Source organism: Sturnira hondurensis, unplaced genomic scaffold (genome assembly GCF_014824575.4).
Source record: "Sturnira hondurensis isolate 20B ecotype Veracruz unplaced genomic scaffold, ASM1482457v3 Scaffold0008380, whole genome shotgun sequence".
Lineage (NCBI taxonomy): Eukaryota > Metazoa > Chordata > Mammalia > Chiroptera > Phyllostomidae > Sturnira > Sturnira hondurensis.
In genome coordinates, this window is record NW_028081011.1 from 638,737 (window position 1) to 663,411 (window position 24,675).

At 54.9% G+C, this 24,675-nt stretch overlaps 1 protein-coding gene across 4 annotated transcripts in view; it reads right to left on the reverse strand.

Moving 5' to 3' along the window:
- Positions 1 to 24,675, reverse strand: part of CLIP2 (CAP-Gly domain containing linker protein 2) — a 72,635-nt gene that overhangs the window by 19,744 nt on the left and 28,216 nt on the right. For all 4 annotated transcript variants that reach the window (XM_037054736.1, XM_037054735.1, XM_037054734.1 and 1 more), the window contains 6 exons: positions 16,483 to 17,036; positions 9,051 to 9,175; positions 7,092 to 7,305; positions 6,300 to 6,497; positions 5,039 to 5,142; positions 3,051 to 3,111 (listed from right to left, as the gene is read on the reverse strand). In XM_037054736.1, coding sequence (XP_036910631.1) covers positions 3,051 to 3,111; positions 5,039 to 5,142; positions 6,300 to 6,497; positions 7,092 to 7,305; positions 9,051 to 9,175; positions 16,483 to 17,036 — 1,256 coding nt within the window. The remainder of the gene's footprint in view (positions 1 to 3,050; positions 3,112 to 5,038; positions 5,143 to 6,299; positions 6,498 to 7,091; positions 7,306 to 9,050; positions 9,176 to 16,482; positions 17,037 to 24,675) is intronic.

Here is a 24,675-nt window from a genome sequence, read left to right on the forward strand (position 1 = left end):
GAGGCAGGCTTGGCAATAGAGCATGTATCTGTGAACATGAGAATACACACCCAACTCTAGCACAGCTGATGGGGACAGTGTAAACTGTACTGCCCATCCCAGAAATAGGTCATCAAGGGCTGCAGAGATGTTCGCGTCTTCTGGCCTATGACCTTATTTCTGTGAATTTTCCTAAGAGAACTAAAAGGGTCCCCTCTTTCCCTAGAGAGGGCAGCATACTGCAATGCTAACAAGCAGCCACGCTCAATCTCTTCCACAAAATTACAGGCTGACTGATGACAGTGCCTCATCCCAGCCTCCCAGGCCACGTCCCTGCCCTCCTGCCCCCGAGGCAGGCACAGTAGCACTGCCTGGGTCCCACACTAGAGGGAGCATGGTCATAAATGCCCTACTGGTGGCCCCACGAGCAAGAAAAAGCCAACTTCACAATTTCAAGGGCAATCTCATTTGGTGCCTCCAAGAGAGCCCTGCTCCATTACTTTCAGGACCTCTAGCCTCCTGCTCTGTGGGCTGGGGTCTTCGTCAGGGCACAGGGGTGCTCAGTGGAATCGCTCCTGGTGCTTAAGATAAATTCAGCTTAGCAGCCTTAGAGGCTAGATTTTAGGTGGGGCGGACAATTTGGCCTTCTTGCTGCTCTAGGGACACAACCCAGGACCCAAGGAGTAGGGGCCACCACACTTCTGCTTCAGTCACTTGTCGGGTCCCCTGGAGTTAATGTTCTTAAAACTACCCTCAAGGCAGTCTCTTAATCTTGCAAAAAAGAGAGGCAACTCCAGAGAGAGAAAGCCACGGGCTCAGAATCACGCTGCGACTTTGGGCGGTGTAAGGTCCAGGTTCACGCCACTGGATCCCAGAACTGGTACTGTGTCCTGAACCAGCTGGACTCCCCCCGAGGGGACAGCCTGGAATGGAGCACCTCTTGTGGTTGAGGTAGTGAGGTCAGAAGGAGGACACCCAGAGAGATGGGGTGATGTAGCTGGAGGGGGACCATGTATTCTGGGTTTTATTTTTTACTTTTAAGATGAATGGGGGTGAATGGAACTTTGGGTCAATTTGCCTTCTGGTTATCATGGCTATGCTCACAGTCAAAAGAGCAGCAATAGGATTCTATTGCCCTCAGACTGAATTAGCTATTAGTCACTGTCTGTCTTACTCCCAGCCTCTCCCAGCCAGGACCAGCTGGATCTGGGTGGATAGCTGATCTAAAGTCGGCCAGCTCATTGGCCAGCCTGGGGCCAATCAGATTTTCCAGAGAGGACAGCTAGTAGAAGGTGGAGCTGGAGTCTGAGCAGGGCCAGGCCGCAGAGTGTGTGGTGGAGAGAGGGAACAGATGGGCCAAGGGACGTGCAGACACAGTGAGAAAGACAGACACAGAGGCTGACCACAAGTCATGGGACAGAATAGGTTTGGATCCGAATGATGCTTCTTATTCCAGTTCCTTGAACTACCTGTGAGATTTCCCTGTAGCCTTTCCTCCCTGTTGTTAGCTCCCTGACTGGAGTTAGCTGCAGGAGTCTCCTTGCACCTACAGGCACTTTCGCCAGGAGCCCACCCCAAGCCCGGCAGGTAGCCATCCAGCGGGAAAGCCAGACTAACATAACCATAAGACCCACTCCCTTGGCTAAGAGGAAAACATCCACAAAAACACCCTGACGCTGCTGGGCTGGGGCTCCTATGCCAGCTTGTGCCCTGACACCTATCCTTTAAGATCAGAAGCAAAACCTGCTCTAACAGGGGCAGCTGGCAGTGACCCTATGCAGATCATACATGTCCCTCCCAGACCTGGAGTCGTCTGGTGGACAGGACAACCGTTCATGTGCTTTTGCTGTGCACTGGAGATTATAGGGTCTTCATGCGGCTCTTTTACAAAATCAGAAGCTGCAATTTCCAATTTGAGCTCAGAATGAACTAGCACAGTGGTCCCCAAAGTGCGGTCCCTGCCTGGCATCACTGGGGAACTTGTTAGAAATGCACAAATCTCAGGTTCCACCTGAACCTGCTGAATGGGCACTCTGGGGCAGGGCCAGCCTCCTGTACCAGAATAAGCCATCTATGCGATGAATTCTCAAGTTTGAAGATCACTGACCTAGTTCAACCTCTTCGTTTTAATTAATTAATTTATTTATTTATTTATTTTCAACCTCTTCGTTTCGGCACAGAGCAAACTGAGGCTCAGGAATGAAAGAGTCTACCCAAGCACGGTCAAGGCCAGGTCAGCGTGTAGAGAGGGCCTAATTCACTGTTCCCTGCGCCACCCAACAGCTCCAAGAGCCCTTGTCCCTTGTCACCTCCCAGGGAGCAGGGAGGCATTCCTGCCCACCCAGCGGGGCCTGGTGAGCCCTGCAGTGTCTGTGTGGTTTGGTGAGGAGGACCAGGTGGGGCGCTTTACCGACTGATGTGAGCGCCCCCCTCCCTCAGCTCAGAAAGGGTGGGTTGGATGGAGAGTGAAAGGGCCGCCTGTGCCCAGACCACGTGTCCAGGTGTTATAAGCAAGGGGCTGAGGTAACTGGCCACCTTACGGGCTGAGCTCAGGAGTCAGGAGTTCTGGGACCAGTGGCTGCTGACTTGCTCTGTTACTGGGTGAGCCCATTTGCCTTTCTGAACCTGTGTCCCCATCTGTAAGTTCTGTGACTTAACAATAAGCTACTTTTAGCCAAAATTTTACCTGGAATCCAAGAGGAACTAAGGTCCCAAGGGTCACCTTCAGGGCTATTACCCAACAAAGCATGGAATGGGGAGCTCAGCCAGTAAATGCGTCCGCAGGCCTGGCCCTGTAGACACTTGGTCCATCCCACCCAGTGGCCAGCACAGGGCCACCGGGGCTCCTAGAGCTGAGCCACTCCCACCTCTGACACCTACGTCTCTCACGACCTACCCCCGCCCCACTCTCTCAGGGTATAGCCCTTGATCCTGCCTCATTTCTCCCTCAAAATGCCCAAAGTCCCCTCTCAGGAGGCCCAGGGTTGCTGCCTGGACTTCGTGGCCACTTGTCCTGTAAGGCCTGGGCCTGGGGTACCAAGCAGGCCAGGGGCTGGGCCTTTGACTGTTACCTCCAGGTCTCCCTTGGTGATGGACTCCTCCTCCACTCGGAACTGAAGGTCCTCCACCTTCCTGTGGGGGGAGAGGCAGATGAGTGGGCTTTGCCCAGGTAGGTGGGCTTCCCCAAGCCAGTAGTGGCAGATAGGCGAGGCCACAGACGCCCAGACTCAGGCCACCCGGAGGGCACGGTCCCAGTGGAGCAGGCACCTGCCCGAAGCCACAGAATGAACTAGCACAGTGGTTCACAGTGATGCCAGTCAGGGACCACACTTTGGGGACCACTGTGCTAGTTCATTCTGAGCTCTGTGGCTGACAGAGCAGATCCTCCTGCAAACCTGCAGCCTTCCCAACACAGGCTGATCTGTGCTCCACACAGAGGCTGGGAGCTCCAATCTCAACTCTCAACTGGGAGTGTTTAATGCAACCCCACCCCCAACCCAGGGTGGCTGTGAGAATAAATGGAGGAATGACTGAAACGGAAGCAGAGTAATTCTAGCGAGTACTCCGTTTTTATCACCGCAGGGAACAGACACTGACACATGGAACAGGCTGGGGGAGGAGAGTAGGCAGGCTTCTTACCCTGCTGACTCCACACTCAGCCACACGCCTCAAAATTAGGGGCCAGAGTCCCAATCTCCACTGCTCCCTGATGTGGAGGGGGCCACCCTCAGGGGAGCCATTCACCCACCCACGTGCCCAAACACCACAGGAGAGACACAGGTACAACACAGCTCACAAAGCTGCTCTTACTGGGGCCTCCTGACAGCTCCTGGCATCCAAATGAGGAAAACTGAGGCTCAGAATGGGCAAGAAACCTGCCCAAGGTCACCCAGCAAGTATAATATAATATTGGGACTTGTACCCAGGCCCTTTCTGAACACAACTCCCACAGTGTTTTAAAAATATGTTTTTGTGTTTGTTGGCATCAGGCATGTTACCATAGGAACCAGATGTTGGTGGGGGGCCTGAGGAGCACCTCAGGCAGAGAGAAACAAGCCCACCCCTCCCTGGTCAGACAGCAATGACAGCCTGTGGAGCACACACCTGGCGGAAAGCCCTGAAACCACCCATAGAGGCAGAGGAGCAGAGGGTGGAAGGCGCCGGCTGCACGGGGAAGGGGAGGAAGGCGCAGAAATCTGTGTCAGCCAGGAGACAAAGAGAGGCTCCTGGGCCAAGGGAAACCCTGTCCTGTCAGCTCTGACCCACCAGGCGACCTGGGACCAAACCAGGCCAGGGAACCCCATCCCCACTAGCCGCTCTGCCATTGCAGAAAGAATCAGTGGCACAATGAACAGGCCGGTCCCCTCCCAGCTCTGAGCCTCAGTTCCTCATCGGGGACAGGCACCACGACCTGCCTCCTAGGCTAAGGGTAAGACTGAGACAAGAGGTAAAGCACACAGCATGGGGCTCACACCCAGGTGCGAGGCGTTTCCAGCAGCCTTCTGCTGCGGCTCCTCTAAGCCTCCGTTTCTTGACACATGAATGGAAATAAAGCCTCTGGGCAGTAGCTATGAGCTCCAGGCACGGAACCTGGCCCAGAGGGGTGCTCTGCGGACCTGAGCTCGTTCAAGGCGGTGGGCACACCGGGTCTTCTTCACCGTGTGTGTCTCCCCAGGGGCACCGGGCAGGAGAGCCAACCCCTCCCCAGGCATCCTCCTCATGATAGGCTGCCCAGGCTGTGCGGGGCAGGAACAGTGAACCCCACTGGTGGGAAGAAGTGTGGTGTCACCCTGTGCTCAGCGCCATGCTAGGCGCTTTACTGGAATCATCTTGTAAGTCCTTGCAGCAGCTTGTAGAAGACGGGGATCACCACCCTGCTTTACAGATGATGACGGAGGCCTGCGCAGCTCACGTCACTAGTCCAGGTGGCACGGCCTGTACGTGGTGGAGGCAGGATTTGGCCTGGGCCTGCTGGTCCTGAGCCTGTGCTCTTCCTCGTCACCCTTAAGGAGGCTCAGCAAAAATGTCCTCCCAGGAGCAGGGCAGGGGCAGCTCGTACCTTCTCTCCTCCTCCAGCTGGTTGGACAGGTCCACCTTCTCCTTCCGCACACTCTCCACCAGCAGCCGGGCCCGCTGCAGCTTCTCCTCCGCTTCTGCAACATACTGGGCCCCGAGCAAGGGCCCAAACAGGGTCAGCCTTTTTCTGGGGACTAGAGACCAGGTCCCCAGACCTGAGGGAGGGGTGGGAAGGAGCAGGGGTGGGACAAGGAGTTGGGCCTGGAACCCTACCAGCCCAAGGTGGATACAGAATGTGGGCCTGATGTGAGGTGGGCCCAGCTGAATGCCTCACCCAGTGGAAACCTCAAATTGACCTGTTCCCATACGCAGTACCCCAACATCTGCCGCCTCCCCCCACCTCCAAGGGCCTAAATCGTGTCATCTTGTGAAGGCCTCTGACACGGCACACATGTGAGCTTGGCTTTATTAATTCCAGTACTCAAGGGAGGGGTGAACTGGCCCCGAATGGAGACAAGAGCCCTGGATGGGTCTCTCGGGCAGGTGACAAACATCAAGGAAGAGCAGATATGTGACGGCAGGTGACTCAAGGCTACGAGCTAGGGCTTACTGCTCTGAAACCCAACCCAAGCATCTGCTGGGAAGCACAGTTTGAAATGTGGACAGTTGTATACAAAAAAAATGTGCACAAGAGTATTATTTAGAAAAAGTGAGAAATTGGAAACAATTTAAACAATAGCAGGAGTTGACAAGGTCGCAGCCCGTGGCAGATGGCAGTGCAGCTGTTCACGCAGGGGAGACGTTGCTGCGACCTAGAAAATGCTCACACTAAGGACTTCGAAAAAAGCAGGAGACAGCTGATAGACAGGTTCTTTTATTTTTTTTAATCCTCACCCAGTGATATATTTATTGATTTTAGAGAAAGAAGAAGTGTGTGGGGAAGGGAGAGAGAGAGAAAGTGGGAGATGGAGAAACAGTGATGTGACAGAGAAACATGGATTAGGTGCCCTGACTGGGAATCAAACCTCCAGCCTAGGTATGTGCCCTGACCCAGGATCAAACCCACAACTTTCTTGGTGTACTGGACCACACTCCAACCAATGGAGCCACCCAGCCAGGGCTATACCAGGTTCTTAAAGTACGTGCACCTATCCACTGGAAGGACATTCGGGAGGAGGGAGGGAGGAGGGAGGGGTCTTCTCTGCACACACAAGTTCTCTGCCTTGGGTGTGAGTGACGACACACCTGGCCTGAGGAGGCTGCTGGCACCCTGCAGGTGCCCGCCAGCCGGCCTGCCCACCCACCTGCTCGTGCTGCGCCTTGAGCAGGGCGATTTCCTTCTCCACCTCGCAGATGTGACTCGTGGCCTTGGCCACCTCAGCCCGCTCCAAGTCCCGTTCAGCCAGCAGCTGCTCAATGTGCTGCTGCTTCTCCTTCAGGGCCTCTTGCAAGGCAGTTGTGCCCGAGATCTTGCGGGCATAGCGCGAGGAGGTCTCCGTGAGCTGCAGAAAGGCAGAGCACAGGCAGGACTCAGGGATCGAGCGCCATCCCACAGCCCCGCCACAGGCAGGGGGCCCAAGTGCCTGGACGCCCAGGGTCCTGCCCCTCCTCCTGCCAGTGCCCTGCTGCTCATGCAGGGGAAAGCTACTATTTCAGACTCAGGAAACAACCCCTCCCAGGAGGGTCACAGCTAGGGCTCGGACTCACGGTGGGCTCCTTCCCCGGGGCCAGGAGGAACCTTCCATCCTAGAGGGCTTGGGTAGAAGGCTCTCTGCCCAGAGGCACAGCCCCACCCTTCTGCCTCACCCAGGGTGAATGTGGCACCTTTTTGAACCTCCTGCCCTGCATCTGGATCACCCTGTTAAGGATTAACTCCCAGGAAAGGGCTTAGGCTACTGACAAATCAGTAATATAAAAATAATGATAATGTAAATGGAACAATTTCCTTTGTTAAAAGATATACACTTTCATCCTTGTTCAAAAACTCCAAACTGAGGATGCCTGGAGCTAGTGCAAGACAGGGACAGATTGGGACACCTGGATCCCTGTCTTCGACCCCCACACATAGCCCAGGCCCCACCCAGCCCCGCCCTCACCAGGCCACTGCGGCTGGGCCGGCCGCCCACGGAGGAAGCCACGGAGCTGACGGAGCTGATGGAAGAGCTGCTGGGACTGTGGGTCAGCGCTGAAACACCCATTGCCATACGCTTGGTCTTCTTGGCCTTGGCTGGGCTGGTGGATGGGAAGCCGATGCGGATCACCTTGTGGATGGGTGCAAAGAGACCAAACTTGGGTGGGCACTGGAAGTACCTGGGGAAGCAAGAGAGACCCGCGCTGCCACGATGGCCACACAGCCTGGGGCCTCGCCTGCCTCCCCCCACCCCTTCAGAGCCCAGCAGAGAGGCTCACCCAAACCCAAAGACCGATAGATGGGACTCCCAGAAAGGGAACAGCGATAAGCAGGACCTGAGATGCTTTGCAGCCATGAATAGCCGTTGGGCATTTTTTTTTGGTGAGGGGAGGTTTGGAAATAACAATCACTGAACTCTGTGCTGGTCCCTTTTTGTGAATGCTCATTACAAGCCCCCAACCACTCTGCTGTTATCTACGTTTCACAGACAAGGAAGGAGGCTTTGACTCAGAGAGGTTAAGTAACTTGCCCACAGTCACAAAGCACATCAAGTGGCAAAGCTGGGACTGGACCCCCTAGCCTACTGGGCTCCAAAGCCAACTATGTTTGGTTTCCACGCAACACGCAGGGGCCACCAGCCATGTCTGCAGCCCCACTATCATGGCTGCCCTTGGACCACCCATGCAGCTCCCTCCATAGAGAGGCAAGAGCCTGAGGGAGACACTGTGGGGTGGGGTGCAGGCTGCCACCCAACCCACCCCTGAAGTCAGAAAGCACGAGTAAGTTGAGAGAAATATCTGTCATGAAAACAGGAAGGCAGAATGTTGTGGAAACTTCAGGGGGTCTTCTCTAGAAATCTCTCTGCTCAAGGACTCTACATAGCACCAGGGGGCTGGGCCCATCCAGTTTCCAACTCACCTTGAAACTGCCTCCCCATCCCTTCTCTTCCCACCCTAAGGCCTGTGCTTGGGCCGTCCCCCCAGCCTCATACACCTTCCTTCTCAGAGCTGTCACAGCCTCTCTGGCCACAGAATCTAACCCAGGGACAGCCAGTGCGTGAACACAGGCCACCTGGCCTTGGCCCCGCATCCCTGACACTGCTCACCCACCATATCACTGCACCCCACCCACCCCACCCCACGGAAATGGGCCCAGACNGCTCAAGGACTCTACATAGCACCAGGGGGCTGGGCCCATCCAGTTTCCAACTCACCTTGAAACTGCCTCCCCATCCCTTCTCTTCCCACCCTAAGGCCTGTGCTTGGGCCGTCCCCCCAGCCTCATACACCTTCCTTCTCAGAGCCGTCACAGCCTCTCTGGCCACAGAATCTAACCCAGGGACAGCCAGTGCGTGAACACAGGCCACCTGGCCTTGGCCCCGCATCCCTGACACTGCTCACCCACCGTATCACTGCACCCCACCCGCCCCACCCCACGGAAATGGGCCCAGACACAGCCTTAGACCCTCTTGCAAGGCAGTCGTGCCTGAGATCTTTCGGGCACAGCGTGAAGATGTCTCTGGGGGCATTCCCAGCAGTCAATGCCCTTTCATCAGAGATGGCATAGAACCTGGAACCAGTTGTGAGCCCACCCTTGGTTGCAGAGCACAGTTGACTGTGTGACTGCCTGTGTCACTCAGGAAATCCCCAGAAGGCATAGATCACTGCCTCTCCTAGCACTTGCACCCTGACTCCACGTGGCCTTGAGCAATGGTCTCTCTGGCCTCCACGGGGGGTGGTATTCCCCGCACCTGGCCCCTGTGCTGCTGTGACAGAAGGACAGAGGCAGCATCTATACCGTGCTGTCTGCAAAAGCCACCTGCACACTCAACACTGGCTCCCTCAGCTGCTCCATCCCTGTCCCCAGTCCCCACCCCGGGCAAAGAGAAGGCCCCGCCCACACCCCTGGGGGAAGCCCACCATACCTGGTGCCTGCCACGGCCCCATCATTCTTCCCCAGAGGCTCGTCCAGCTCCACACCACACCACTCGCCCTTGGCAAAGTCCGTCTCCCCCACGTACCGCACCACACCAGTCTTTGTCCCGCCAACCTGTTGGCACACAGAGAGACTCAGGTCTAGGGGATACAGTGGGCACAGGCAGAGATGGTGCAGGAGCCCAGGTGCCTGGCCCACCCCATCCCTCCCTTCCCATGTGTAGGAGAGAGGGGTGCCAGCAGTGAGGAGGGGGAAGGCCTAAGGACAGGTAGGAGGGACACAGGTGTAAGCAGCACTCCCCAGGGCTGCCCCATGCAAGAGCTTTGGAGACGGGCCCGCATTCAAACTCTGCTGCATGAGCTTGGGCAAGTTACTTAACTGAGCTCCAGCATCTCCATCTGCAGAAAGGGTGTTTGAGAGGGTTAAGTGCTGCATGTGCAGTGTCTCAGTAAGTTTTATTCTTTTTTTCTTTTTCAAAGATTTTATTTCTTCTTAGAAAGAGGGGAGGGAGGGAGAAAGAGAGGGAGGGAAACACTGATGTGTGAGAGAAACATTGACTGTTTGCCTCTTCTACGCCTCCAACTGGGGATTGGCCCACACCTCAGGCATGTGCCCTGACCAGGAATCGAACCAGTGATCTTTCAGTTCATAGGCCAATGCTCAGTTCACTGAGCCACAGAAGCCAGGGCAAATTTTATTCTTAAAAATGGTTCAAAGGGTGGTTGCCTTCAAAGGGGCTGGCAGGACGAGGGAAACAGAGAGTTATAGTTCAATGGGAACAGAGTTTCAGTTTTACTTAGAAAGATCTACAGATCGGTTGGTTGCATGACAGTGTGAATATACTCAACACTACTGGACTGTACACTTAATGGTGAAGAAAGTAAATTTTAGGTAATGTGCATTTTACCACAGGTGGAAAACTCACAGGACAGGTTCGTAAGTATGAATATTACTACAAAAATAGTTATTTTTTAAAAATTAAAATGATTTATACATAGAAAGTCAAGTACTTCCAAAACCTTAAGAAGCCCTAGAAGTTTCTCCACCTTTCTCCAAAAGCAAAACTTTAACTCTTCAAGCTGAACTTTTTGGTATTTTACCTCCATACTTCTAAATGACCTGCTTCTATTGCTCCTTCTTGCCTTTTCAATTCTGCGTGCCATTCATTGACGTCCCACCAAGGAAGGGGCGGTGTTAGCGCCCCATCATGACTGCATTCCACCCCTCTCCGACCCGCCTGTCTTCTTCCACGTGGAGATGTCCTAATCTGCTCGGACCGGGTTTACAGGGCTGTGACTAAGTAAACATGCCTCCCAGGCAGACTGCACTTCCTGCTCTTCCTGCACAACTTGTACCCTACAGATAACAGCTGTCTTCTAGGACCGTTCGCTTGCCTAGTTTCCATGGACTTTACCTCAGCCCCAAACTCTTTCCACAGTCTAACCCTCCGGCCAGGGTGTTCGCCAGGGTGTTCGGAGGCATTGGGAATCCCACCCAGCTCTTTCTGAAGACAAGTTCGCTGTCGACGGACTGGGGCCTTCCACCACCATCACTCTGAGAGGTCCCTCTGCCTCTCTCCTGCAACTGGATCCCGTTTCCTGGATCCTATGTCCTCCATTTTTCCTAGGATACTCACTTATTTTACACACATCCTTCCACAGTCTTCTAAGAAAACGTGCATGAGGAAATAAAATATACGAGCCTTCGCATTACTGAAAATGGTCTATCCTCATTTTTTGGGGGGGGGGATTCACATAAAATAAACTTCACCATTTTATAGTGTACAGTTCAGTGGCTCTTGCTACATTCACAACCACTGCTGCAATCCGACCTCAGAACTCTTTCATCACGCCAGGAAGAAACGCCGTGCCCAGCAGCGGTCACCGCCTGCCTCTGCCCAGCTCCCGCCATCCCGCTGTCTTTGGGGCTTTGCGCCTTCTGAGCGTTTCCCGTAAGTGGAACCAAACAACAGGTAACCTCTGTGTCTGACTTCTTTCGTTCAGCATCCATGTTTATCAGTGTCGGTGCTCTGTTCCTTTTTACGGCCAAACAATATTCCCTTGTATGGATTCCCCCACTATTTCTTCATCCACTCAACCGCTGATGGACACCTGGGTAGTTCCCCCTGTGGGTGTTGCAAGCAGCGCTGCTGTGAACATTCATCTGTAAGCGGTATGAACACCTGCTTTCGATGCCCTTGCTACGCTCACTGGTAAACGAGAGTTTTGCTGGATCTCTTCCTTCAGATCTTCCAAGGCTCCTTCTGCGTGTTCTAAGAATCCAGTGTTGCCGTTCAGAAGGTCAAAGCCATTCTGAGTCCCAATCCTTTACGTAAGCCTGTATGCCCACCTGGACACCTGCAGGGCTCTCTCTGTGTCCCAGGGTTGTGCAGTGTTACAATTAGTGTGGGCCTCTCCCCACCCCTTCCCTGGGCTCCCATGGGTCCTTTCAGCCAAGGAACCCTTATCAATTCTGGGGGCTTTTCTTGGAGTGACTCCCCTCCTTCTTTTCCTCTGACCCCTTGCTCCAACCACTATTACCGAAGTTCGATCTACTGAACAGATGTTCTGATAGTTACATTCTTCTCTCCTGTTCTGCACATTCTGGCTGTTCTCTGGGAGATTTCCTTCAGCATACCCTCTGATACTTCCGTGAGTTTCTCATGTCTGTAATCATATCTTTCATCCCCCAGAGCCCTTCTGTCCGCTGAATATTCATATTCACAGATTCAGCGGTATTCTGCTAGGATTTAATGGGTACATTACTTCTCGTTTCAAAAAGGACCAGCTGTTCTTCCCAGAGAAGCTTCTCTTGCTCTCCAGCATGCGGGGCAGAGGCCAAGCAGCCAGCATCCCAGGAGCAGAGGGAGGGAGAGGCCGGTAGGGAAAGGGGCTCAGCCTTCAGCATAGAAACGTTCATTCAATCCTCAACTTTCAGGCTAGCACGCCTGGGGTTCCACCACGCAAAGACTCTCTGACCCTCTCAGGAGATAAAGTGTCCATCCCAGACATCTGCTAGAGGGACAGAGGGACAGTCATTGGGCAGAAGGGAGCAGGGATGAAAAGGGGCAGGGAAGCTAAAGGTATTTCCGACTGGTTCTCCGGTTTCTGGCCCTGACATCAATCCCGTTTCTAGATGCCATGCTGCGGCTGATTCCTGACCTCGAGGTTCCTGAGAGAAACCTGGCCGGCTTCTCTGCTTCCTCCCCAACGTCTGCGGGCTCAACAGCACTGGGTGTGGTCTCCCTGCTGCCTCTCCTCTCCTGCTTTCTTGGTCCATGAGGATTCAATACCTTATTTATTTTTTAATTGGGTTGGCCAGAAAGTGCATATGCTTTTTTCCCGTAAAAGACCCATTTTTCATTTTCACCAATAACCTTATTTGTTTGGTTATTTTGAGTGTGTCGGCTTTCTCCCGGGTGGTATAGCACTGATTGTTCTCAATTAATGTCTCAATTTGATCGCTATCAACTTCCCCTGGTCTACCCAACTGTGGCGCATCGTCCAGTGAGAAATCGCCAGCACAAAACTTCACAAACCACTTTTGACACGTTTGATCAATCACAGCACCTTCTCCACACACTGCACAAGTCTTTTTTTGCACTTCAGTTGTGTTTTTACCTTTCTTGGAATAATAAAGCATGATACACCAAAAACACTGCATATTTTCTTCCATCTTCAATATTAAAATGACTGCACAAAAATTCACCAGTTTTGATAATTTTTTAAATGTACACCGACATGACAGCTGCCACAACACAACCTAACTAAACTGTTTCAAATGAAGTTACAACTAAGCACTACTAGAGCCATCTTATGGGGGAAAAATGAACTTCTTGGCCAACCCAATATTTATTCATTTATTTTACCCTCACTGGAGGACATGCTTATTGATTTTAGAGAGAAAGAAAGGGGGAGAAGGAAAGGGGGAGAGAAACATTGATGGTTGCCTCTCCTATGCACCCAACTGGGAACAGAACCCGCAGCTCAGGCATGTTCTCTGACCAGGAATCGAACCCACAATCTTTAGGTTTACAGGATGGTGCCCAACCAACTGAGCTATAGCAGCCAGGGCCAATACCTTTTTTTAAAAAATCCCTTCATTTCTTTCTAGTGCAGTTCAGGGGAGAGTAAAAGTAAATGTGTTTATCTACCATGTTTATCTGAATCCAGGTATGGCTTACTAACTGTTACTTTGCCAGCCACCCCAAGCATGCCCCAGGTGTGTCTGAAAGAGAGCAGCTCCCTAATTAAAACTTGCTCCACTCCAACCACTTCATAAGGGCTGACTATATGCCAGGCATGGGGAACTGAATTTGAAACTCACTACAGCGGGCAGCGCACCCCATTCCTAGATGGGCTGAAGTCCAGAGCAGTCGAGTAGAAGAGTCCAGGTGGCCTCACTCTGCTGCCTCCTCAACCCCAGCGGGGCTCAGCTCCCAGGCCCCCCACCGTGGGGCCCCTCTCCCCTTGAGTGGGAAGCCATCTCTCAGGACACTGTTCACATATCTAACCAGGCCAGCCTGGAGGGACACGGCCCTGTGGAGAACCCAGAAGCCCAGCGGGGAAGGATCGGCTGGGCAAACTGCCTGGTGGACGGGTGCACCCTGGGTTATCTGCGAGGCTGGCCTGGCCTTGGCTGGGAGCTTTCAGATGTGCAGAGAGAGGGTGCCCGCAGTACGGGCGGTTCTTGAAAAGGTTCCTTGGCCCATTCCTCACAGGATGCCTCTGTGGCCAGTATGTGAAAGAACAGCGACTTCACCTGTGTGGAGATGCTCCACACAGATCCTTCTTCAAGGAAGGCCTTGCTGCCCTGCATTGATCCCCGAGGACTGACCTTTGCTGCAGGACCCCCTCACCGGAGATGATGCCCTTCCCGGGGCAGCGACACCGGGGGACTGAGCAAGGCAGGGCCAGAAAGGCCAGACACCTGGGCTCCATATGGGGTGCTGTGACTGACAGTCTCGCTCCAGCACACGCCCTGATCGGCTAAGGCCCGTCTGGTCTGCGCTGTAGTTTGACTTCTGTCCATCTTCCACAGACACTAAAATCCCTAACAAGCATCTGCACCCCAGACCCACGCAGCAACCACTTCCGGAGAACCCAACATGCCATGGCAACCCATCCACCATCTGACGTCTTTGGGCGTCAGAGACCTCTCCTACCACCTGGTGCTGACAGCCGTCTCCTTGGGGCTTTGGCCCTGGGCGCCTCTTAGAACCACCAGCAGCCAGCAAGGCCTCTTCCTTCCTGAGACAGCTTTCTCTGTTCCTTGCTAACTATACCCCGTACTGTCAACTGCAGGGGACCAAGACATTTCCACTCCACCACTCAGACTGCTGGACACACTGAAGGTGGAGGATATAGGGAATATTCCTGGGCTGGTAGGCAGAAGCCCCGAGTCCCCATTCCAGCCTTGCCCATGCCCTGCAGCGTGACTCTGAGCCAGTACTGGCCCTCTCTGAGCCTCAACATCCTCAACCAGACAACAAACAGGGCCTGGTGGTTCCTGCCCCAGCTGGCCGGTCTATGAGTCTACATTGGCTCTCACCGGTCAGTGACCCTCTGGTGAGAGTGTCTTCCTAAGCCCTCCTGTCACCAAGTCTCAACCTGCCCTCTTGGTTCCTGCTACTCTGTAATTCCAACCCAGAATGTCTTATCTTCCATCACCTCAATCCTAAACCGGTGGCTGAGTAACTGGCCTCTGAGTCTGTCACACCAGGCCTTGCTGCCTCTGAAACTAACTTCCCAAAAACCCATGCAGACAGACCACCGCCTGAGATGGGCTTTCAGGACCACGCCCTGGGGCTCCTGCAGGCCCCAAGGTGGACACGCATGGCAGCTCTCTGTCTTAGGGCAGCCAAGAGCCCCCCACATGTTCCCCAGGCCTGGAAAGTGTCCAGGACCAAAGGTGGTGGAGGGCTACCCAAGGCAGAAGAAAATTTAGAGGTGGCCTGGGGTACCAGGGTCCCACTGAACCTGGGTCCTGTTTCAGATCTGCCTGGCATGGTATAAAAAGCTATGTGACTTTGGACAAGTCACTTTGCCTCTCTGCTCCCACCCATGCCAGGAACCCCACCCCAGACACCCAGGACCCATGAATGCTCGTCTAGAGCAAGACCCCAAACTTGCCCAGGCCAAGCTTTGAGAGAACCCGGGGAGGGGGGCGTTTAGAAGAGGACATTGGGCAGAACAGAGCAGGTCAGTGCGGGAGGAGTTTCAGGCACTAGCCAGGCAGGTTATCTGTGTTTGTACTGGGGCTGCGGAGGGGCAGAGGGTGGGAAAGGCCAAGGCAGGGCAGCCAGCCTGTGGGCCCAGCTTGGCCGCTTCTACTCTGGGCGCTGTGGGAGACTTGGGTCTGTGAGTCTCAGGCCTCAGTCTGTGAAAGGCAACATTTGCTGCCGTGGGAGACTGTGAGAACGAGAGGTGATCCTGCAGCCCAAAGCACAGCTCCAAACTGTGCAGGAAACTCTGTCTCAGGCAGGCATGGGACAGAATCTCCAACATTCAAGCAACGCTCTTCTGGGAGGTGTGGCGTGTTCTCCCGTGGTCTCCAGGTCTCCCTCTCACCCCAACTCCTCAGAGCCTGCCCAGCACCCTTCGGGGACTATCCGTGCTTATTCTCACCTGCCCAACACCGGGGCTCTGGAAGGACAGGGTCAACCTGGAGCCAATCTGGCCACCCGGGCCCTGGATTTGGCTTGGCCTTGTCCTGTGTACCTTGCCACTCCCAGCGCAGCTCTGGTTCACAGCAAGTGCCAGGAAAATACTCTTGCATTCATACAACAGAAGGGTAAATCCAGACTCTGAAGGACTTGGGGGCCACTGCCCCCTTCCAACCTGGCCCCAACTGCTGGGAGCACCAGAGAAGAGGGGACCCCTGATATGAAGACTCAGCTAGAGAGCCCTTTGGTTCCTGCAACCCAATTCCCTCCTCCACAGTAACACCAAACACTCTCCATTGTAGTTTATTAGATGTCTGACCCAATCGCCCAACCCTCAGCCAAGGGTCTTGAGTACCCTGGTCCCTGGCCTTTTCCAGGATAGGCCTGGCACAACCACGATGGTGGCCTACGTCAGTGGATATTATCAATGACAGCTAACACTTACTAAGTATCAGTAAGCAACATGTAAAAGCAACACACAGGTTAATGCATTTCAACTTATCAGGGAAGTACTACTAAAATTCCCATTGTATAAATGGGAGAACAGGCTCAGAAAGGTTCAGACACCTGCCTAGGGTCACGGAATTATGGTCTGCAGAGCCCACTGATTCTGTCATCTCCCTGGTGCCTCTGTGTGGTTCTAACAAGGAGCGGGTGGCCCGGCTTGGACCCCACCTGAGCCCCAGAGTCCCCTTCCTGCCAGCCCCCGGGTCCAGCCTGCCCGCATGAAGTACAGCGGTGGGGGAAAGGAACTCACCAGTACACGGTCTCCCAGGCGCAGGTCCTTGTCACCCCGCTTCACAGAACCACTGTCCGAGAGGTTGGAGCCTGACTCGTTGCCTGTCTTGACAGAGCTGTTGAGCACGCTCTCCCGAAGTGGGATAACGCGGCTGGTCAGCGGGGGTGTGGCCGTGCCGGAGTGCAGCGACAGGTTCTGGGCAGTCAGCGACTCTACAGAGTGGGCGTCACTGCCCGAGCCCTCGGCAGTGGGCTGCCGGGTCAGCTTGGAGGGCCGCGTGAAGATGCCCTGCAGGGCCGGGCACTCGAAGTAGCGCACTCCGCCCACGGCACCGTCGTTCTTGCCCACAGGCTCATCCAGCACCACGCCCGCCCACTGGCCAGGCGCAAACTGTGTCTCGCCCAGGTACTGCACCACTCCTGGCTTCACACCGTTCACCCACACCCGCTCGCCCACCTCGAAGTCCCCCACGAAGTCATCGCCCACCTCAGCTGCCTTCGGGCCAGGCTTCTCAGCAGCGACAGGTGTGGCCACGGAGGAGGGGCCCGAGGCCTGCTTGTGCAGGGGGGAGCCTGTGAGGGGAGAAGAGAGGCAGAGGTTAGGGCTGAGTGCAAGCTGGAAGGTGTCAGTGCTAGCTACCTGATGGGGAAACTGAGGCAGGTATGGCTGGCAGTGTGGCCCTGGGTAGGTCTCATTCCAGGTGGGCCTTCAGCAGTCCTCAGCCTCTCTCTACTCTTCCCACCCCTCTGGAAAGTTCTAAGGATTGAAAGTTCAGAAAGTGCCTCCTCACAAGCAATACTTTCCATTGCTCAGGGTCATTCAAACTCAAGGGCCAAGAATGAACCCATTATTGAGGGTAACAAGCTGCTACCTCTCTACCCAGGTGGGCTCAGACCTTGGAAGTAGTCTCAGTACCCTTCATCCTCTTCCCCAGACAGCCCCGGGCCCCACGAACGGGCTCCCAACCTACTCCTTGACAGCTGGCCACAGCCACAGACATCCTGGAGCAGAGAAAGGAAGAGCCAGGAAAACCCTCTCACTCCATCCCCAAGCCTGCCCTCACTTCCCCCCTCCTTCCCAAGCCTGAATCCTCAGGGCTGCAGAGACCAGGAAAAGTGAGAGGGAGGAGGGCAGGAGGAGGAAGCGGGTGTGCAACCTCACGCCTGGGACTGAACTTGAGGCCCTCTGGCCTGAACGGAGGCCCCTGCCCTCCTTATAGGAAGCATGGCCCTGAGGCTTAGAGAGAGAGGCAAGGGCTCTGCCAAGGCCACACAGCAGAAATGGGACTCAAATCCCGGGAGGGCCTACCTCCCTGGCTCTAACGTGCTCCAGACACTGAAAAGGAAGGGAAGTGACTTGCTCCAGGTCACTCAGATAACGACCCCACCAGGCTGTGTGTGTGTCTGGCTCCTGGGCCCATCGCTCCTGGCTAGGCAGGAGCCCAAAATGCCTGCCTGTGTGCACCTCGAGGTCTGGAGGCTGCCCTTCCTTCCTGCCAGACCAAGCATCGAGTGGAGGAGGTCTCATCTTTCTCCTCCTCTACTCCAGAGGCTGATGGGCTTGTAAAACACGGGTGGGGACAGGAAGCAAGCAGAGGCTGAGACACCCCCTTTCCACGGACAGCCCATGGAGGGGGCAAAGGGCAGCAGCTCCCACCGGAGTCCTCCTTTCATCCAAGGCCAAGGAGCCCTGGGCCCCAGGTCTGACTTGATGCCATCTCAGGGCTGGAAGCCAACCCCTAAGAACAGAACTTCCGGGGACCAGGAAGCCACACCAGTCCTCAGCAGGCCCAACACATGAGGCCGGCAGGCAGGTTCTCCCCCTGGGCACTGGCAGTGGTGGTGGGAGAGCACCTGGCCACCAGGGCCTGGGCAGCCAGGATGGGGGACCTGACCAGGGGGAAGGGGGCTACCCGTGAGCTGGGCCCCTGGGAGATGGATGAGTAAGCTTCGCTGCTGAGTGTGATTATCGGCACCATCACCACACCCACCACGGAGGCTCTGCACCGAGAGGCTGATACGCGGCAGCTCACCTGACCCCCACAGCTCATCCTGCGAAGTGTTTGCCGTCCCAGTTTCGCCAAGGAGGGCACTGGGGCCCAGAGACGTCAGGTGCTCTCCCTGAGCCCCTCAGCAGTGGGCGCTCTGGCTGGAGGCTCAGGCTCTGGTGCGAGCACTTCCAGTCATCGAACAAATGCGCACAAAGTTCCCTCCAAGCCTGGCCCCGAACTGCAATCACCTCGAGTCTCAGACTCCCCTAAATGGACCTACTTCCCAGAATCCAGCCAAACCCTAGGGTTCCCTACAATCAGGAAACAACCTCATCTTTTACTTCCTCCTGCGTAAGGAAGTCCCCTTCCATTTCCTGTTCAGAGGGGAATACTGAGTGGGACCCTGGTTGGGGGGCCCCAAGGCTCTTTTCCGCTTCCAGAGGGAGCGGGCCCTGGCGCCCCACAGACCTGCTCTGGAACCCGGCTCCCCCCCCCCCGCGCCGCCTCTGCCTCCTGACCTGCACCCAGTCCCAGGTCACTGTGTGGCAACGACAGGGACAGTGCTGGAGTGGCCCACGCATGTGCCTGTGAGTGCTGACTATTGTCATTTTCATGAGAACAATTTATACAAAAACTAAGGGACTAGAAAACAATGAAAAGCCACAAAAGGCCCAGGAGGCAGAAGAAGGGCCTCCAGGCAGGTGCTGGTGCCCTTGGGCAAGTGGTTCCACCCCTGAGTAAAGCAGACAGGAGGCCCTGGGTGTAAGTTGGCTAAGACAGTCCCTGTCCTGCTGGTTCCCTGAGACTGGGCCAAGCTCCTGGGTTCCTCAGTCCTGATTTGGGACAATCCTGTACTGCAGGGAGCTTCTGCTGGGATCTGGGAATGCCGCCCACTCCCCACAGTGGCCGTCCACCTCACTGGGGCAGCTGGGTAGCTGGGCAGCTGGGCACCTTCCTTAGGCAGCGCTGCTCTGAAAAGCAGCCAGAGGGGAAGGAAGTCACAAGTCAGGTGGTGTCCCGGACCCTAGCCCCCTAGCAACACTGCCCAAGGAGCCTGTGGGGCCCCCCAACCAGGAGGTGTCAAGGTGTTACTAAAACAGCAGCTACCATTATGAAGTGCCTACTGCATGACCCCAATGGACTGGGGACTTATTATATATTATTATATTCTCATTTTGCAGATTAGAAAACAGAGGTTATGCCCTGGCTGGTGTGGCTCAGTGGGTTGAGCACTGGCCTGTGAACCAAAGGGTCCTTGGTTCGATTCCCATTCAGGGCACATGCCTGGGTTGTGGGCCAGGTCCCCAAGTGGGGGTATGTGAGAGGCAACCTATTAGATCAATGTTTCTCTCTCACACGGATGTATCTTCTCCTTCTCTTTCTCCCTCCCTTCCCCTCTCTAAGAAAAAGAAAAAAGAAAAGAAAAGAAAACAATAGGTTACAAAACTTGCCCAAAGTTACCTAGGCAGGAGTTGAGCCCAGCTAAGCGCCCTCCCTCTCAATGGCCCCCATTAAGGTGCACAAGCGGGTGGGTGCCTGGCAGGGGTCAGCGCCGGTCCCACACCCCACTCCTAGGCACTTCCCCGTGACGAGGGCTGCGTGATGCCTGCTAACTGAACTGACAGCAGGGGCCCAGGGGAGAGCCTTTCCCTGACTGCCCGTTTACTCACAGAACAAAGGAGGGTTCCCAGTCGGGGGCACTCCGTTCTTCCTGGCTATTCTTGGCAAAAAGCTGCCTACTCAGCTGTCCTCCTCCCAAGCTGTCCCAGCCCAGCAGACCCTCAGGTAATCTCCTTTCTCCCCGACCCCGCCTCTCCAGGGACCACAGGCCCCGGGACCAGCTGTTTCAACAGCTGCTGGATTCCAGACCACAAGCCTGTGGCAACTGTGCTCGGGTGTTTTGTCCACTTTCCCTCCTTGGTGCCTAGGCTGCCGTCTCAGACGGGCAGACCCTCACCAAATCCCCCTCCTGCACCGGCAGCTTGCAGTGGCCTGAGGTGGGGAAGGCATGGCAAACCCTTACAGGGCCCCTTCCCCCAGGGAGCCGTTACAACACACTGGTTAGGCCTGGCCAGCTCCCATCCCGTATCTGGGCCTCGGTTTCCCCAAGGGACAACAAAGAACTATGTCAGAAACAGCCACGGTCCCGGCCAACGGCGATATTCCGTGAGTGCCACCCCTCCTCCTGGGGGAGGTGTTGTGAGTACTCAGAGCTGTCCCACGGACCTGGCCACCCCTGCACCGCTCTGAGGCAGGCTCCAGGACCTGAGGGCTTTGCTCCCTCCAAGTTCCTACACAGAGCAGCAGTAGCTCAGCAAACCACCAAGAAAGCAAAGGGCAGCGACAGGTTTAAATCTCGAAGGAGCAGCTGATCCTTTCCCAGACACAGGCATGAGGGAATTTATTGCCAGTTTCAAGTTCAAAGTAAAACTTTGGTGAAAAGGGCTAATGGACATGGTGCCAAGTGGCAGCAGCTGGTAGCCTGGTCCAACAGTGGGAGGGGGACCCAGATAAGAAGGCATCTTTCCCTCCTTCCACAGGGGCTCACATCCTGCCCTGCCTGGGGAGGTGGAAGCAGGTCTTCTTTATGCCTGCCGGATCTCAGCCAGCAGGGACCCCACTCACTGAGCACCAAGTGTCACGCTGGGGATGACGGGCATGGCCAAATGAGGGCCCAGCAGGGCAGTGGGGTGAGGAGAACAAGAGGAACACAGCTACAGCGGGGCTGGCCGCCTGCCTGACCAAGGGGGGACCGAGATCTGAGGACACAGGCTTGAGAAGGCCTCCGGCTGGTGGGGGTAGGAGCACCCGCCCGAGCCTCAGCCCCACATGGCCACAGAGCTCGGCCCTCACTTCCTCAGGAAAGCCATCCCCAACCGCCTTATCTATGAGCCTGCCCACCCACGTCACCCTCTACTCCTCTGTTCTTCCAGAGTTATTCCCCATCCTCACCTGTGCACGCCTGCTGCCCTGACTTAACCCAAAGCTCCGGAGGGCTTGGCTTCCTCTCCAGCACCAGCCTGGCACCAGGTCGCGTCCCCCAGTGCCCGCTGAGCTAGACAGCTCAAACTGCTGAGGGCCAGGCCGCACTCCTAGAAGCAGGAGCCATGGTGGCCCTGTGCTGGGTGCACGGAAACTCCGTGTCTGGAGGTGCTGGCGTCATGCCCGATTCTTTGGCCCAGGAAAATGAGGCTCACGGCAGGCAGCTTTGGTTGCCCTGGCCACCCTTTGACCACCGTGCCTCCCGGAGCCCACCCTGTCTTTCCCATGTTTCCAGAGCAGCGCTTTTCAACCTTTTCATCTCATGGCACAAATACACGAATTACTAAAAGTCTGAGGCACACCAAAAAATGCATTTTTTGCCAACCGGACAAAAAAAAGGTATGATTTTGATTCAGTCACACCGGACAGCTATTGTTGTGTTGGCTGTCGTCATGCTTTCTATTAGACAATCTAAGGGAAAAGAGGTCAGCCCCTGACTAAATAGTCAGGTATTGCATGTTTTAGAAATTTGTGTAGCACACCAGTTGAAAATCACTGTTCTAGAAGAAAGCTAAAAACCCTCTTCTCTCCCTGGCTGGTGTAGCTCAGCAGTTTGCGTGCAGGCCTGCAAACCAAAGGGTCACCAGTTCAATTCCCAGTCAGGGCACATGCCTGGGTTGCAGGCCAGGTCCCCAGTAGGGGGCATGTGAGAGACAAGGACACATTGATGTTTCTCTCCCTCTTTTTCTCCTTCCCTTCCCCTCTAAAAATGAATAAAATCTTGAAAACAAACAAACAAACAAAAAACCCTCTTCTCTCTTTAGGGGTGAACACCCGCCCCCTCTGGTCTCCCCGGGACCAGCCTCCCCGCCCCGCCCTCTCCCAGCAGAGGCATCCACACCCCCAGCCCACAAAACAGCAGCGTCCCCCTCCCCCCAGTCTCTCTCCTTCTCTCTATTTAAATGTATATTACACAGGCCGTTGATATGTCTGCTGCAGAGAAATTAGAAAACAGAGGTTACTGGTTTTTTAAAAATACTCAAGCACCAGTAGTTCCATCACACAAACCTAACAGTTAACACCTTGACGTATGTTTTCTAGCTCCTTCTTGGAATGCACATGCATATACACGCACAGCTAAAAACACAGGCAGGGCCATGTTTAGATATTACTTGGTGCTCTGTGCCTCTCCAGGTGGGTATTTTTCCATCGAGCAGCATCTGGAAGGAAGTGGCTCCATCCGCTGAGACTGCTTCCCAGGTCCTCCCCGACCCTCAGCTCCTGACCCCTCTTTGCTGTGGACACCGCTCGAGGGAGGGTGACGCTGCCCTCTCCCTACAGGGTGGTGGGCCCTTCCTGGCCCTGGGGGTCCTGGCCCTGCTGTCCACCCTCCTCAGAAAGTCCCCTGATCCCATGACAAGATGGGGGGGGCCTCTCTGCCTGCCCTGGTGGTCCTCCCCAGCTCAGGGGAGACTGAATCCCAGCGCAGACTGAGTCTGTTCACTCGTCTTTCCCCGTGTTCTGGCCGGTGGTGCGCTCCAGCTCTCTGGGAGAAAAATAAATACATAGCCCTCATTTGTAGCATTTGCCAATTTCCATGGTGTAAATTCTCCCACCATGGCCAATTTCACACTACCAGCATGCTATCTATCCCTGAACAGAGTTGGAGGCATTTCCAACTCATATAGTATTTCCACCATAGAATAAATAACCTCAAAAACACAGGTATTACAAATCTTACTATTAGTGAATAGTAGTAAAATAATAGAAGTATTAGTGGTATAATCACAAGCAGAAGTACTACTGTTAAGTCATGAGTCTTTAATGTTACCTATGTTTTTAAAAGAACCTATTTAATTGTAAGCCCACACAATCTGACTTTTAAAAATAGCGGCTATGTTTAACATGTGGCTGACAAAATTCCTGAAATTTCACAGCTGGTTCTTGGGAGCCCACACCCTGGATGGGCGGCCCACCCGAGACCCGTCTGAGTTCCCTGTGTGGCCCGTGAATAAGGGACAGGAAGAGGAGACCGGGAAGCACCAAGAGCAGGTGGGGAGCGGTGAGAGGCAGGAGAAATGTCCTTCTCCGGCCAATACCTGGAGAACCCTGACCCACCCTAAGCTCCCCTACAATCCAACCCCCTCCTGAAGCCTGAGCTACTGCCTATATGCTGACATACTTCTGCTTCTTTCAAGACACATGCTGATTATCTGGCAACCTTTAAAAATAATTCTTACAAGGGAAAGTGATTCTGACATGACGATGAGGAAGCAAGGTTTAGGAGTGTCCCCATGCACAGGCTGAGGCACGAATGCCTGGGGCTAGGGGTGTGGGGACACAGGGAACAGGATAAAAGGAAATCAATTTGAAAAAATTGAGCCAGCTGGCCGGTCAGTCTCTAAATGTCCCACAGAACACAGTTCCACAGGACGTTAACAAGTATAATGAAAAACATTTTAATCTCCAAACTCGCACGAGCTGGAGAACCAGCGGCTTAAGCAAAGTTAAGGTCGTGCTGCTGCGGGACTTTTCAGAGCCTTTAATGTGCCCTGGGACCACTGAGGAGGCACTATAAATAAGGTGACCACAGGATCCACAGGCCAGAACCTCGGAGAGACCTCGGAGGTTCTCTCCAGACACCTCGGAGAGAAAGGAGGTGTTACCAATGCAGCATCATGCCAAGACCACAGGCGCAACCAGGGCGTCCCAGGCAGAACACGGCTAACCTGGCCCTAACGTGCAGCCTCTTTCTCTCTGTGTCGCCTGAGGAAACCAACCCTGCCGGCCCGTCAGAGCAGCTCCAAAGGCCCCCATTGGCAGCCACCCCAAAGGGCCCCATTCTTCCCTGGTTTGCAGAGCCTGTCTCCCGGGATGCGGGCGTGTGCATCTGCACCCCAAGCAGAACACAATACCACCTCCCCTCTCCATCCTCAGAGCCTGGGGACCATACTGGAATGCAGGCTAGCCAGGTTGCTGAGCTGCCCTCCCCACTGGCCCAAAAGCAACAGACACAAATGCCCACGCACTCTGAAGCTGCTTTCTGCTCTAAGACCCCCTCTTCCCCAGCAGGTGCTTACGGCCTAGGTCACGAAGGAAGGGATGACACCCCCATGGCACTCCTCAAGGGAGCCAGCTCTCCCACCATGAGCCCCCCAGTCCAATTCACCTGATGTCTGCCGGAGGACGCCCACCAATGTGGCCTCCAGGGAGGGCTGAGTCCATCCCTCCCAGCTTGC